The sequence below is a fragment of the Seriola dumerili genome, unplaced genomic scaffold (genome assembly GCF_002260705.1).
Source record: "Seriola dumerili isolate Sdu_G_001 unplaced genomic scaffold, Sdu_1.0 BDQW01000040.1, whole genome shotgun sequence".
Taxonomy (NCBI): Eukaryota; Metazoa; Chordata; class Actinopteri; order Carangiformes; family Carangidae; genus Seriola; species Seriola dumerili.
The window spans coordinates 3,278,686-3,292,963 of record NW_019174295.1 but is presented as its reverse complement, the minus strand read 5'-3'; the positions used below and the strand labels follow the sequence as shown (position 1 = coordinate 3,292,963).

Genomic DNA, 14,278 nt, shown 5'->3' with positions numbered 1-14,278 from the left:
ATACTTTCTGATGCCACATATGTCAAAATACCTTAAATTACAAAAAAGAACAAACTAAACAATCAAAGACATCCCATGATGTCTTTGATTATCAGTCAACTAGGAAGTCGGGTCAGTCCTAGTTACTTAACTCAATCATTTGTTTAATGAAAGTCTTGTTCCCAAGATAGAGACACACAGTGAATGTATTTAGCTATAAAGAATGCGGCTCTACACCTGTATAAGATCATTGTTTGTACCTTGTGGTGATCTTTTCAATTCAAATTCAAAATGTTTTAGCAAGATTATAAGAATCTAAAGGCGTGCTAGCTCAGTAAGACTCATGCTGACGGGGACATGAATGTCTGTACACAACTTGATGATGAGGCATTCAGGAGTTGAGATATTTCACCTTCAATGCCACAAATGTCAACCTGCTGGTGGCACCAGAGGGAAAGTCAAGGGCTCTCATTGGGACACATCATCTGGGAATCATCACGGTCTTTTCCTTGCGTGGTACAGGGTCCAGTTGTCTGCTGAAAGAGAAGGGCCACGGCAAATCAAAACAAAGTTATTACGAACGATCACCTTTAGTCTGCGTTAAAACCTCTCCATCCTGATGGGACTGACCTCTTCCAGGACAACTATGCCCTCCAGAGTGGGACGTGAGACTCACTCGGTGGCTTGATTAAATTGAAAATGCTGTGGCCTTCAGTCACCACATCTCAACCTAATTTAACACCTGTAACAGATTTTGTCAGCGGACCTCTTAAAGATCCTCATCTCTTTGAGAAGAAATGTGCTTTTGTTTTATTTCCACTTTAATTTGTGACTAATCTGTTTGTCAGAACTGTTTTATGGTGGATTTTCCTTTAACACGATTCACTGTATTTTATCTGACTTTTCTTCAGCAGAAGACACCACAGGGTGTTAGTCACTCTCTTCGTTGTTGTGCCTACGACGCGAGGCAAATTACAAGGTAAATTTACATCTGTCTTTGTTTCTCCGCACCAGCACATTACACACTTCTTTGCCCTTCTGTGCACCGGCTACAAGTCATCCCACAGTTTGCGCACACAGGTCATTTAAACACAAAGAAAACACAAGCATATAAAACACTTCTAAATTCACTGCATAAAAACAATCAATACTGTCTCATACAAAGTACACACAAGCACACACACGCTCGCACACAGAGCAGAGGCATAAGCTGACTCATGAGATACAACCACAAGTGAAGGATGACCAATCTGATTTCACAAGAACTCAAAATTTGTTCCAACGCCTACTCACTCACTGGCAACAACAAGAAGAGCATGCAAACACACGCTCCTGCACTACCTTTCACAATCACACACACACACACACACACACACACACACACACACGCATACATACGCACACGCATACACACACACACACCCGCACACACACACACACACACACATACGCAAACAAACAAGTTATTTACAATATCTTCATGATGATGAGAGTGAATAGGTTCTGACAGATAGACCTGACTCCCTCTTAGAAAAAACTCACTTTATTCAGTTATTTTATTCAGCGTCCCGTAGAAACACACACACGATTTTCACCAGTATCACGATTTTCTGCATCATAGAAATAAACAATATGAACTATTCAACATTGGCTGAGCTTTCCATTCTCAGGAAAACTCTCGTTTCAATAAAATTATTATGAAATTCTACAATTTTGTAGGCAAAAAAAAAAAGAAAAAAAGATGTAAAGTGAGTTTGGAACTATTGTTAAAACTCTGGCTCTAACACGAAGTTGGACTTTGCACCTTTTCTCTATATTTATTCATGACCCTGTTGCATTTTGCTTTCTCTATACTGTCAGCACATTTCAAATACTTTTATGTGAACTATGGGATTAATCAATGAGTACTCCTCGTCACATTTTAGTTCTTTGTCAAACTTTGGTTTTCTGTCTCTTTGTGGAGGCAGTAAAGGGATTGAATAATCTCATTTGTTACACCTCTTGTGGGATGAAAATGTGAAACTAGAAGTGCTGTAGCTCACACTTATGAAGGACTGTGACTGCAGGTGAGGTGCACAGGATAAAGTTGTCCTTTACAATTGCATCACCCAGTGGTGGAGGAGGTTTATTACAGGAATGACAGCTTGTGTGAAAAAAATAGACTGCCACATTCAGGGCAGCTCAGACTGTCTATCCCAGAAATCATTTCCCTGTCCACATGAAAACAAATGAACACTCTGCAAAGACAGAGTGCAGATCATCATGCTCTGGTCCTGAGGGAACCAGCCCTCACATAATTGGTGCAGAGGTGGGCTGGTCCTGAGAAAAATCACCTGATTGGTCCCTCAGATACACACATACATAGTCACGCACACACACACACACACACACACACACACACACACACACACACACACACACACAGACTGTGTTAAACATGTTCCTGTGTGAACATCTGTGTGCAGGTGTGTACGCTTGTGTAGTGCATCCACTGAGACACATCCTGAGCTGTGCAGCTGTGCAACGTTTGAGGCTCACATGTCCAATTTTTTCATTTCTACTCAAATATATTTCTACTCATATTTTTATTTACACTTGTGGTATATTAATAATTATAATGCATTACAAGTATTCTGTCATTTTGGGTAAAAATATACGTATTTCACACTTTGTCACAGTGTGTGTGTGTGTGTGTGTGTGTGTGTGTGTGTGTGTGTGTGTGTGTGTGTGTGTGTGTGTGTGTGTGTGGGCCTTTTCTTCACAGAAAACACTGATTGTTACACCCAAGACTATACTGTTAATATGGAAAATGTCATTTCACAGTGGTCATCTATAAATATTTGCGCACATATTATGAAATAAAATGGAACAAGAACTTGACATAGTAAAGCGAAGAAAACGAAAGACAAATACTGACTGAATCACAATCCCATTGGATGTGTCTCCCTTATCCAGAAAAAAGCAATTAATCAAACCATTCTGCCGGTCCTCTGCAGAGCCTCGATATGCTCACTTCAGTGAACACAGACTCGATAGCTGCAGGGTTGTTGTTGTGCTTCTCGTGCTGGCTGCTGGCTCATGGATGGCAAGTCATTTCTCAGCCTGGGAATCAAACTAAGTGATGTTTATTGCACACCTGGTGAACAAGACGGTAGGAAAACAAAATCGTGGGGAAGAAAAAGTTGAAATTCCCGTGCAGTGTTGGCACAACATTTCAGTCATGGACCTTCAACAGACAGACACCAGATTCCTATCGTGAAATGACAACTTCTTTATAACAGAGCTACAACAACTCATCAGAAGGGAAACCAAATCTTAAACACATGAGACAACTACCACATCACTCACATATCCTCACAATGAGACAAACAATATGTCAAAATCCGGAGAATACAACTTACAGTAGAAAAAGGAACAGCATTTCTCTCATATATAACAGATGAGATGGGCAATGTAAAATGTTTCTAGTTTCTAGTTCAAAGATGGATGCAGATCAGCCACCTGTGCCCAAACTGTAAATATGTTCTTAACCTTAAAAAATATAAAGACTGTGACTGTGAATCTAATAAAAAGATGTTATTGTTTCATATTGTCAATATGATGCAGGTTCATGACCAAACTGTTGTGTCTCTATTAAACCCAGCTTGGGAATCAAACACAACAAGTGGATTTGAAGAAAAGTTAAATATTTCTCTTTGCACAATAAAAACATCATGTCAATAAAACATATACAACAATACAGGGTCGATCGATGTGCACAGGGGGAGGAAGGAGGCCAAAGGGCTCTTACAAAGTTCTCCCCAATACAAAACAGTTCAATCAAGGATGATTATAATTAGACAACAAGACAAAGTAAACAAAGATAAAAGCAAACAGAAGAAAACATAAAAGAGGAAAGTTAAAACAAAACACAACCTTAGAGAGCCATCTCTGCATTTAACGGTTTTGAGAGCTACAACACTAAGGTTAATGCAATTCCTATGAAGACCTGGTAGAATAGGGATGAAGGAAAGACATACACACAAGCGTTTAGAATATTAATATTATGAATAGTACATAAATTATATTTCCCAAACAGAAGGGCAGGAGAGTCATAGCTACTTGAATGAACTCCTGAACTCATGAACATCCTCTGAATTAAAAGTATCTTGTTAAGGGAAGATGGCTTAGCAGCTCCATAAACAATATTATAGTTGTTAATATGTGGACGAATTAAACTGTAATACAAGATATTAATATTGGGAAAGGATAACGCACAAAAGTCTCATCAGAATGATTATTTGTCATTCATCTGACTTCATTTATTCATAAAATACAGTATTGATTCTATATAAATATGTGGCAGGAAAAGAGAATATAACTCTTCCTTTGGTATTAATCATAATTTGAATAAAAAAACTAAGTAGAATAGTAACCTTGATTTAGTTGTGTCCTTCTAAATCTGTAATAATTAATAATTAAATATGTGTCTGAAATGTGACAGAGCTGAATATTTGCTTTAATCCAGTGAGAAAAACTGAAATAACCGCCCTCTAAAGCACGGACACAATCCAAAAACATTACTTTTAATGTGTCAGGATTAAGAAAATTCCTGCTTTGCATGAACTGTGAAGTTCACCTTTACCTGCAGGTGGCGATAAAATGCTGATGGGACATCAACGATCCATCACTAATGCTAAGATCTTGTTTCCAAGTACAAACACACATATGTCTAATTTTTTCTAAAATAATGATGTGTCCATTAACCTTGAACCAGCAACACTTTAAAACTGTCTGCCTTGATTTTGTCTGTCTTATCTTTAATGTGACATTTTGTGGAGGAAGAGTGATTTATATCCATGTTTGTTTTTACTTTGATCAGTGTTCAGACATGAACAGCCTTACGTCACTCTCACGTCAGATCACACGTAGAGTTGCCTGTTTCAATTCTTTCCAACATCTTTGGCTGCATTTTGAATCTGAGTTTTTGAATAACTGTTCAGACTGGTACTCAAATTACAAAAAACATGATCTGTGACACTCACAGTAGAGGGTGAACTGCGACAGTTACAAAATTACCACCAATAAAAACTGAAATCTCTAATGTATCTCTGAATATTTTTGGAATACTAATAGATTTGACAGTGTTTTTTTGTTTTTTTTGGTGATATAGTATTATCAAATAAATTATTTAACAGCTCGCAGCTGTGGAAAGTAATTAAGCACATTTACTGTATTACTGTCTTTAATTACTACATGTTCTTTACTTGAGTAATTTATATTGTATAGTACTTTATGCTTCTATTCCACTGCTGTAGATTTCACATTCAAAACATTTGATAATTGTATGAAATGTGATGCAAATACCCAACTGACAATAATGTAAAGTAGAAAGTCTCTCCTCCACCTGTTACAATGTTAGAATACCAATTACACCCTGATACATCAATAATAATACCATATCTCACTATGACACAATTCTGCCTCCGAACAAGTACTTTTACTTTTGATACTTCTTGCTGTTATTACTTTTGTAGTTTTACTGAAGTAAACCTAGGACTTTTACTTGTAACAGAGTATTGCTACTTATATCTCAAGTACAGACAATGAAGATACTAATGAATTATTGTTTAGTATTTATTTTTATGCTGATAAATACCAAAAATAAGATAAAATAAAGTGTTGTGTAACATCCTACTAAATGATTAAATGCAAATAGTAGACTAAAATTACTATTTTCCTACACTGCTTTGGCTAATGTAACATGTATTATTATTATTATTATTATTACATTATTTCAATTATTTTTATTTTGATAACACCATTATTAAAAACATTTTAAATCAAAAGCATTTTTTATAAGTAGTCTTTATCTAAATTTATGAGGAGGTGTAAAAGTTCAGGTTTTTCCTCTCTATCTCTGATCATGGGTTTTCCCGGCAGCTGTGATGCAGTTGCAGGGATGCGGCCACTAGGTGTCGCTCGGAGACCGCTGATCACTGGGCGCAGTGTGTACAGTGAACACCAGGTGGCTGGGATTAGCAGGCTTTGGAGCCTCGGCAGTGGCGCTGTGTAGCTAAACCAGCTTTACTGTATGCGCACTTCTGGTCTGTTCAGGCCCACACAGACACTGATCAACAGCTGAGAGCAGCCACGAGGCGCTGCAACTGTTTCAGCATAGTTTCCCTTTCCTGCCACTCACCAGCGTGATCCACTGCAGTATGAATAGGACAATTTGTTGGCCATTACTGGGGATGTGTGTGTAAACATTCACCATTTTAACTGCGCCCTTCAGTCTGCTCTAACTCTAAACAGCCCATACTGCGTGTTGCAAACAAAAACAGTGGGGAAATAATAATCAGCAGTGACAGCAGCTTGCAGCTGTCACATGTTTGGTAACTGTATATGTTTGCCTCCAGTTCGTAATCCATGCTGCTTTGCTATTTTTCAGGAACAATAACAGATGTAGACAACACATGCATGATATGACCCAAGGCTGAGGGATTAGGAATTTCACCGTGCCTATCATCATCCACTGGATTCAGATTCAACAGCAAAAACAAGCAGCATCAGTGAGTGTGAGGAATGATCAGGGATAGCAGGAAGCTATGTCACCTTCAGGGACTTCGCAGGGCTTTATCAGAGCAGTGCAGAGGTCAGCTGCTGCCCCGTGTCTGCCTGTCCTCTGGCCTACTTGATACCAGGGATCATTCAGTAGGCCAAGGCTGACATCTGTGCAGAGACCGGGGAGATATGCAGCAGAGAAGAAGGCACATCCTTGTAATTTCTACCACAGATCAGAGACACGTCTGTGCTGCTCTGCTCATTTCCATGAGTGCTGTGTATGCTCAGGCTGAGAGTTGGTAACCCCCAAATGAATAAGCTCTCTCCCATGGGGGAAACTGTGTTGTTGAGACCCATGATGTACAGTATGTGTGTGTGTGCCTGCGGACTGCGGTGGTTTGTACACATCAGCCATATTCTTATGTCACTGGGTTTTTCAAAGCACATAATCCTTCTTATATAAATGGTCTTTTATTTATTTATTTTTTATTTTTTCACGCTGAATGGGACCTAGAGAGTACGTGAGATGAAGCAGCTGTATCTAAATAAAACAGGAAGAGTCAGTGATGCATGTTGGCATGCAGAGCTGACAACAATGCCACAACTTTCAGCGTAGCTCCACCAAGCCAAGGAGTCTCAACACACAGCTTGTTTGCATACAACCACAGTAAGCTAAGAAACACAGGATACATAATCAGTTGCGGTGTTGAGTCATGCTTCATAGGAATAGCTTATCAAGACCTGTATTTAATTTTCCCCAGGCACCATAACGTTAAACCAATTTTACTTTACTGAATTGACAGCAATGCAAGTTAACACATGTCTCACCCCCAGAAAGATCCAAATTAATCACTCCGTGGTCTTATACATTGATGCACAGCAGTCCCCGTCATAGGTTCATTTCCAAGCAGCATTAGACTGTTGTGTGGTCTTTAGTCGCCTACAGTGTTTTAATTGTCATATTAATATTCCTTTGTTTTGACAGAGCTGCTGTTTATCCTACTTCCTCTTCCAGATCAGCTGTATTAGTTTTTAACCTGTACATTAATGTTCATTAAACAAATTAGTCTGCCCTTACTAATCAACTGGGAGCCATTTAATCTTGGGAGAATGATTTAGGGGTCATGCACAATAACTTTTATGACACAATACAAAACTGATTTATTAAAAAAAAAATGTTTATTGACATCAGAAGCAATTTAAATTTCAACAATAAACAAGGCGTTTTTTTTTTATTTTTGCTATTACAGTGGTACATAAAGATCAGTAAAACAACTGTGATACGTCAATTTTGATAACGTCATTTAAAATAAAAACACACAGGAAAAGGGAAAAAAAAAGAAAGAAGAAACACTCAGCTCTAACTCAGTTTCAGAACAGTTTTTATGTGCTGTGCACCTCTAGCTAGGGTAAATACTGTAAGCCCACCCCTTTACACTGTACCAGGCAGGATAGTGGCCTAGGAACTACCACTGGAAAAATAAGACTGGCAGAAAGATACAGACACGATACTTGTGTAGTGTTAACTATACAAAAAGGAGAAAAAAACTGTACAGCATAAAAACAACTGATATACACAGCCTTTTTTGTTGGTTTTTTTTACCCCTTGAGTACTAATGTATTTTCTTTCAGTAAGTGAAGAGTGTACAAGGGGGTTAAATGCTTTATAAACAAGAAAATGACCACTATATATGTCACTCGCAATCTACTCATCATCATCATCATCATCATCCTCCTCCTCCTCCTCGTCATCTTCATCATCATCGTCGTCATCGTCATCCTTCTTCTCTGCCTTGGACGGGGCTTTTCCTGGTGCTCCGCCACCTGTTTTGCCCTTAGCGCGGTATGCTGCGATGTCCTGCGATTGGAGGAATGACAGGATGTCAAACTAATGTTGAGACTAACACATCCAGTCACTTATAATTAATGCTCAGTTTTAATAAGGACGAACAGTAAAATGTGTTCGAGTAGATCATCTCTTTACCTTCTCGTACTTCTCCTTCAGTTTAGCGGCCTTCTTCTCATAAGGCTGCTTGTCCTCTGCAGCGGTGCTGTTCCACATCTCACCCAGCCTCTTGGCAACATCTCCAATGGACAGACCAGGGCTCTCGCCTTTCACCTTAGGGCGGAACTCTGAGCAAAAGATGAAGAAGGCAGATCTGTGGGGGGGGGGAAGAGAAAAAAATGAGTTTGTCATTTGCACAACATATGCTTCATGTTGTCTCTTAACAACGAGAGTCAGCTGCTCGTGAGTCAGATTTGTTTTGTTTTCCAGAAAGAAACATTTTTCTGTTGCAAGGAGGTTTAAAAAGCATGAAGTGTTGGCTTGCAATACTTACGGAGGTCTCTTGGGGGCATTAGGGTCCTTGAACTTCTTCTTCTTTCCTCCCCTGACTGGAACGTAGCTCATCATCTCCCTCTCATAGCGCGCCTTGTCCTGTCTGGCCAGATCCTCAAATTTGCCCTTCTCCTTAGCAGACATTGTCTGAAAACAGAGAAGTAACTTGCTGACTGTAGCATCTGTAGCGACGCCCTTTGAACACAAGTATTCTTTTCCCCCTCTGATTCCCTAACTTTGGGAGGGTGTTGCACTAACTTCCTTAATGCAAAAAGGTTGTAATCTCAATGTAACTGAAATCAAGAGCTGTAATATTAACATCCTGTATATGAAATATCTTGATGTACACACAATAGGGAGTGGCATATAGTCTATTCTCAGGAATGAAATTTGAAGTTTAAAAACCATCATCTATCTTCTCTTACCTTCCATCGCTCAGAGCACTTCTTGGAAAACTCGGCAAAGTTAACCGAAGCATCAGGGTGCTTCTTCTTGTGCTCCTCCCGGCAGGTCTGGACAAAATATGCATAGGAGGACATCTTCCCCCTCGGCTTGGTTGGATCTTTCCCCATCCTTATGGCAGTATCTAAAAACACATGTTTCACATTAGCTGTGCAACTGCATAGATAATGAATAATTATATTAATTTTATTGTTGGGGTGGAGTATGTGGAAAACTAGCTGTGGTAATGTGCTAAATTCTACATCATAAATGCTTTATCAACCTCATACAGAAAACTGACTTCTGAAAATATATGATATTATTAATTAGCTTTTCAAATAATTATTCTAATTGTAGATAATTAAAATAATGTAAAACAGTTAAGGCATGTTTATGTTTACTCTTCTTACCCACCCATATTCCACTACTACACAATCATCGCGTAATTCATTTGTCGCCATTGATCACTAGTATTGATAGCACTACTTAAGTGACCCGCCCTCGCTACTGTCAAACTGCACTAAGCCGGGACCCGTTAACGCAGTCCGCTAAAATAAATGCGGCCAGCACAGACGGAGCTGATGCGATGAAAATGACTTTATTTATTGATGCAATCTGTACAGTGGCCTTTGCATTAAAGTCAGTGGTCCATGGTAAGCTCCCATTATGTTGGTCACGGATTCAAGAAAGAAATCACACCAACATCCTTACATATATATTTTTCTTTGCGGAGAAACACTTTCCAGTCACTTCAACATATAACTGCAAAAGTTGTCTAAGTTCAGCTGCATAACATAAACCATAGACCTCTGTGAGACTATAGCAGTGGACTTGGCTTTTAAAAAAGCATGGATCGTGTTTTTGAAAAAAATTACATATAAATATATATATATATATAAATATATATATATATATAATCATCAAACCTCTTCTGCAATAAGAGTGGGCCTTCAGGAAAATCCCTGTTTCATTAATGCTCATGTTTTCATCAAACAAATAACTTTGACACAAAAAAGACACAAATTACATATAAAGACGTATTTATTGAAAATATGTCACTAAAAACTGCGATTCGACATGATTTAACACTCATCCCCTATTAGTCTTCATTTTTCTTTATTCTGGAAATAATTCCACATAATTTGTAAATATGTTTAAAACTGGTCATTTTTTCCTATACATTTGCCTATTAAATGCTACTGTAACTCCCAAGTAAGCTGCGTCGACCGAAGTAGTAATGGCGCATAGGCTCTCGTTGAGGAAAAGGAGGTCAACAACGACGGCAATATTTCTTCTTCCATTTTGTGAGAATGCCTTCTTCATGAAAGAAAGTCCCCCTCAAATGTCTCCTCCCGCCTCCCAGTTCGCTTTGCAACACGACAAATATGTTTAGAAAGCCGGCGATCTTGACAAAATATTTCCCCGATTGATTCCTATTGCACTAGCCGCCTTGTATAGTAATACATTGGGTCTGTGCTGTGTCTATGAGCGGGCTGTGCTACTGACTTGGTTTCTATGAGCTCCTAATGGCCGCTCGTCTTCATCCACTAACATGGAGAATATGGCTCCTTCTCTTTGTGTCAGCGCACAGCCATTGCACTGCATGCAATAGAGGGCAGAGCGACCGCGGCGACCACTTCACTTCAACCCCCGATTTAAACCTTTTACAAATGTCGGAAAAATCTCGCAATGGTGTCGTTGGAACCACGAAGGGTTGAACTTTCTTTTGCCGTCGTTACATGTTATAGTTACGGGTTTGTTTCTCGAGAAAACACGGTTAGAAAAAGTTGAAGTGAACTGCGCCTCTGTCACTGGCTTCCCATTTGCCTCGCTGCCTTGTTTCCTATGCGAATACAGTCAGCCATTACAGTAAAGCGCAGATCGTGAGGTAATTTTTTCACCGTCTTGTCGGTTGAATTGTGGCAAACAAACATACGTACGTGTATATTTTGAGACGGTCTTTCTTTTTCTCGTGTTTCTATAAATTTTAACGTTTGTATCACAACCCGCACGCTCCCTAGTCTTCACATGACAGGCATTCAGCTTCGCAATGCACTGCAATGCCAATGGCTAGCTAACGGTGAGTCTTCTACCATTGTCGCTAACCGTGTTGTCCGCTAGACATTCCTGAATTTTTACGCGATAACTACCGTTTGATTCGACTCCATTTTGTAAGAAGGACACGACAGTGATATACAAAATTATTCGCCTTTAACGAATTTGACATTTTTCGTCGAATTTGGTCAAGGTTAATATTCATTTCTTCTTTTTTACAGAGCGTCTGTTCCACACTCCCAGGCAGAGTAATGTAACGTTACCTGCTTAGCGCCGGCTATTTCTTTTTTTTTTGTTGTTGTTTTTTTGGATGGTTCCCCGCAATAAAATTCTTCGCAAGCAACAAAAGGTTTCACACTCGACCATGGCAAACATACATGTAGGACATTTTTGAATGTTATCGTCGTTCTAAGCATTACGGACACTTAAATGTTCGTGTGTGTGGTATACTTACCTAGGGACTATCGCTGGATCTCAATGCTCTGCAATGGCTGTGTATGAGGGAACACAGGCGATACGCAATGTCTTCAGTCTTCAGCTCTCTAACATTACTCTCGGCGGGGCTCGCACGCCATTGGCCAGCGCCCAGTCTGGCGGCGCTCCGATTGGTCCGAGGCTTTTCATTGTCCTAATAGAAGACGAGGTCCGATTGGTTGTCTTTTGTGAAACGTCACCGAAGTTTTCCGAGGCGCGTGGATACAAAAACATTTCTGTGCAGCATGCTGGAGCTGGTAGTAGTGTAGTGTGTTTGCCATAGTATTGAATTCACTACGTTGAGCACAGTGTACAGTAGGCAAGTTAAATGAATGAGACAACGCTTGTAGCCAGCGAGCGAAGCAGCTGTAAAATAACATGCGATTGTGTTGCACGGGCCGTCCTCTCCTCTTCATCAACCACCTCCACCGTGGATTCTCTGCAATACACGTGAGCTTATTTGCAAATTATACCTGTTAAAATGCACAAAGAGAACATCGCGAATTCACATGCACAAGGCGTAAGAATCGGTTGCTCGTCCCATATCGCACTCGATGCAAGATTTTAAAGGATCTGGTTCTTAGTTAGAGTGAAAACAGAATAACAATTCAGCTAATGGCATGCCTTTTGATTAGTGTGTTTGCCTGCGATTTTCATTTTCTATCCACTATTGAGAAAACGGCATCACGCTGGATATAACACAGTGTTTATATTAATTCTCTTGGACAAGTGTACACAATAATCACGTTTATCAGGCATTCATTAGGTGCCATAGCTATGTTTACTTATGAAGCTGTAGTCCCTATTAAGACCAACAGACATCAAAACTATGATAAATGCATTAGATAGGCATACTATGCCTCAAGATTTATTCTAATTTTTACTTTTCTCTGCACAATATGTTAATGTTATTATTACTGTTATTATTTTTTGCCTATTTTCTATAGGCTCCATATACAGTAGCTGATTGAAAGATGATAGTGTGCTCATGGCCAATTAAAACACAGACTTAAGGAGATTATGGGCTACTCAGTTTAAGCCAAAGTTAGTAGATAAAGCAGTTTATAGTCAGAAGGAAGACAATATTTTAGTAATACAGGAAATTATTTTTTTATAATGAGAGCGTGTGAGGTATTGCCTGTGGGTCTGTTGTTTTGCAATAATGTATTCAAACTTGCTAATTGCAGGTCCCATAGATATAACAGGTCTGCATATAGTCTCTTTGTAGACGGCTTTTATTCCCAACCCCAGACACATTGTGGTGTGCGATTAAATGGTTAAAGCCCTAACTTACTGTATACTTTAATAGGAAAAAGATGGTACTGAAGAATCCATTCATTTTAATGCAACCCACCTTTGCCAGCCATATTATAAAAACAGATCAGGGAAAGTTGTGTTCTTCCAGATGAATAACTAATTCAGTTGTTCATATGTTATTCAATAGTATCCTTCTATTTGATCATTTCAAACAGATTACCACACAGAATAAGCCTACAGTATATATCTTATCATATAAAGTTTGCATAGTTTTTTCACCTTCTTTCTATACATATATATATATATATACAGTATATATATATATCTGTCACTAATTCAACAACACTCTAAAACCACATTTTATTGAGCTGTTACAGAGTTGAATAATTTTGCTTACTAGCTGTGTAAAGAGGTTTCAGGACATGATTGTGTCTTTCTAATCAATAACAGATATTGAAACATCTGGTTATGCAGGCACGAAATTGGTTGTGCACATTCATGCTATTCAAAGAAGCCTACTGAGTTTCACAACCCTGTGACCTTGCTCTAGCGCCACCATCAGGCAAAGATTAAAATCTATTTAATGAGTGTATCTCCAGTAAACTGTGCCTTTATGCTCTTTCCTGACTCATAAAGACATAAAACTTGCTGTTTATTATACTAGTAAAATGGAGTATAATGAAGGGTTACAGCTATTTATTATTATTATTATTATTATTAATATTATTAATGTTGTTTTTGTAGAAAGAATGCTCATAAGCATGTTTCTGTTTAGATTCATATCTCCAGTGGGTAAAATTTGGATTTTTTTGACCCAGTGACCTGAGCTGTAGCGCCACCATTAGGCAAAACTTTCAGATATAAACAAAGGAGAAATGAACATCCTTTAAGTATGCATGCCTACTAAAATTTCAGGACAATCATTTCAGGATGTGAAAGGGGCCTTTCTCAAGATGACTTGCTTATTTTGCCCAAAGTGTAGGTAATGTAATTATCTGTTGTTAAAGGCTGGGCTGTGTGTTTAAATTAGGTGGTGAGGGGTGGTCTGGTAAAATGAAGAAAATGTTCATTATGATTTACAAAATGTAGCCATATACCCTCTGAAGATAATCTTGTAATCATATGTGCTTTAGAAATGGTTAATTATTTCTATATACATTTACTAAGAAATGGTTATCTAATTAATATGCT

General features: G+C 38.7%; 1 protein-coding gene across 1 annotated transcript; it reads right to left on the bottom strand.

Annotated features, from left to right (window-relative positions):
* Positions 1-7,737: 7,737 nt before the first annotated feature.
* On the bottom strand, positions 7,738-11,913 carry hmgb1 (high mobility group box 1). The gene is made up of 5 exons (XM_022738793.1): positions 11,811-11,913; positions 9,286-9,446; positions 8,862-9,007; positions 8,507-8,681; positions 7,738-8,380 (listed from the first exon to the last, which is right to left on the bottom strand). Exons 2-5 carry the CDS (start codon positions 9,430-9,432, stop codon positions 8,228-8,230), a joined length of 621 nt encoding a protein of 206 aa, XP_022594514.1. The 5' UTR covers positions 9,433-9,446; positions 11,811-11,913; the 3' UTR covers positions 7,738-8,227.
* Positions 11,914-14,278: the final 2,365 nt, after the last annotated feature.

Excerpts from the sequence above, each read along its gene's own strand:
- hmgb1 (XM_022738793.1), bottom strand. The coding sequence starts at position 9,432 with ATGGGGAAAGATCCAACCAAGCCGAGGGGGAAGATGTCCTCCTATGCA. Across the intron at positions 9,008-9,285 it reads AGTGCTCTGAGCGATGGAAG|ACAATGTCTGCTAAGGAGAA; the intron begins GTAAGAGAAGAT and ends CTCTGTTTTCAG. Across the intron at positions 8,682-8,861 it reads AATGCCCCCAAGAGACCTCC|ATCTGCCTTCTTCATCTTTT; the intron begins GTAAGTATTGCA and ends CCCCCCCCACAG.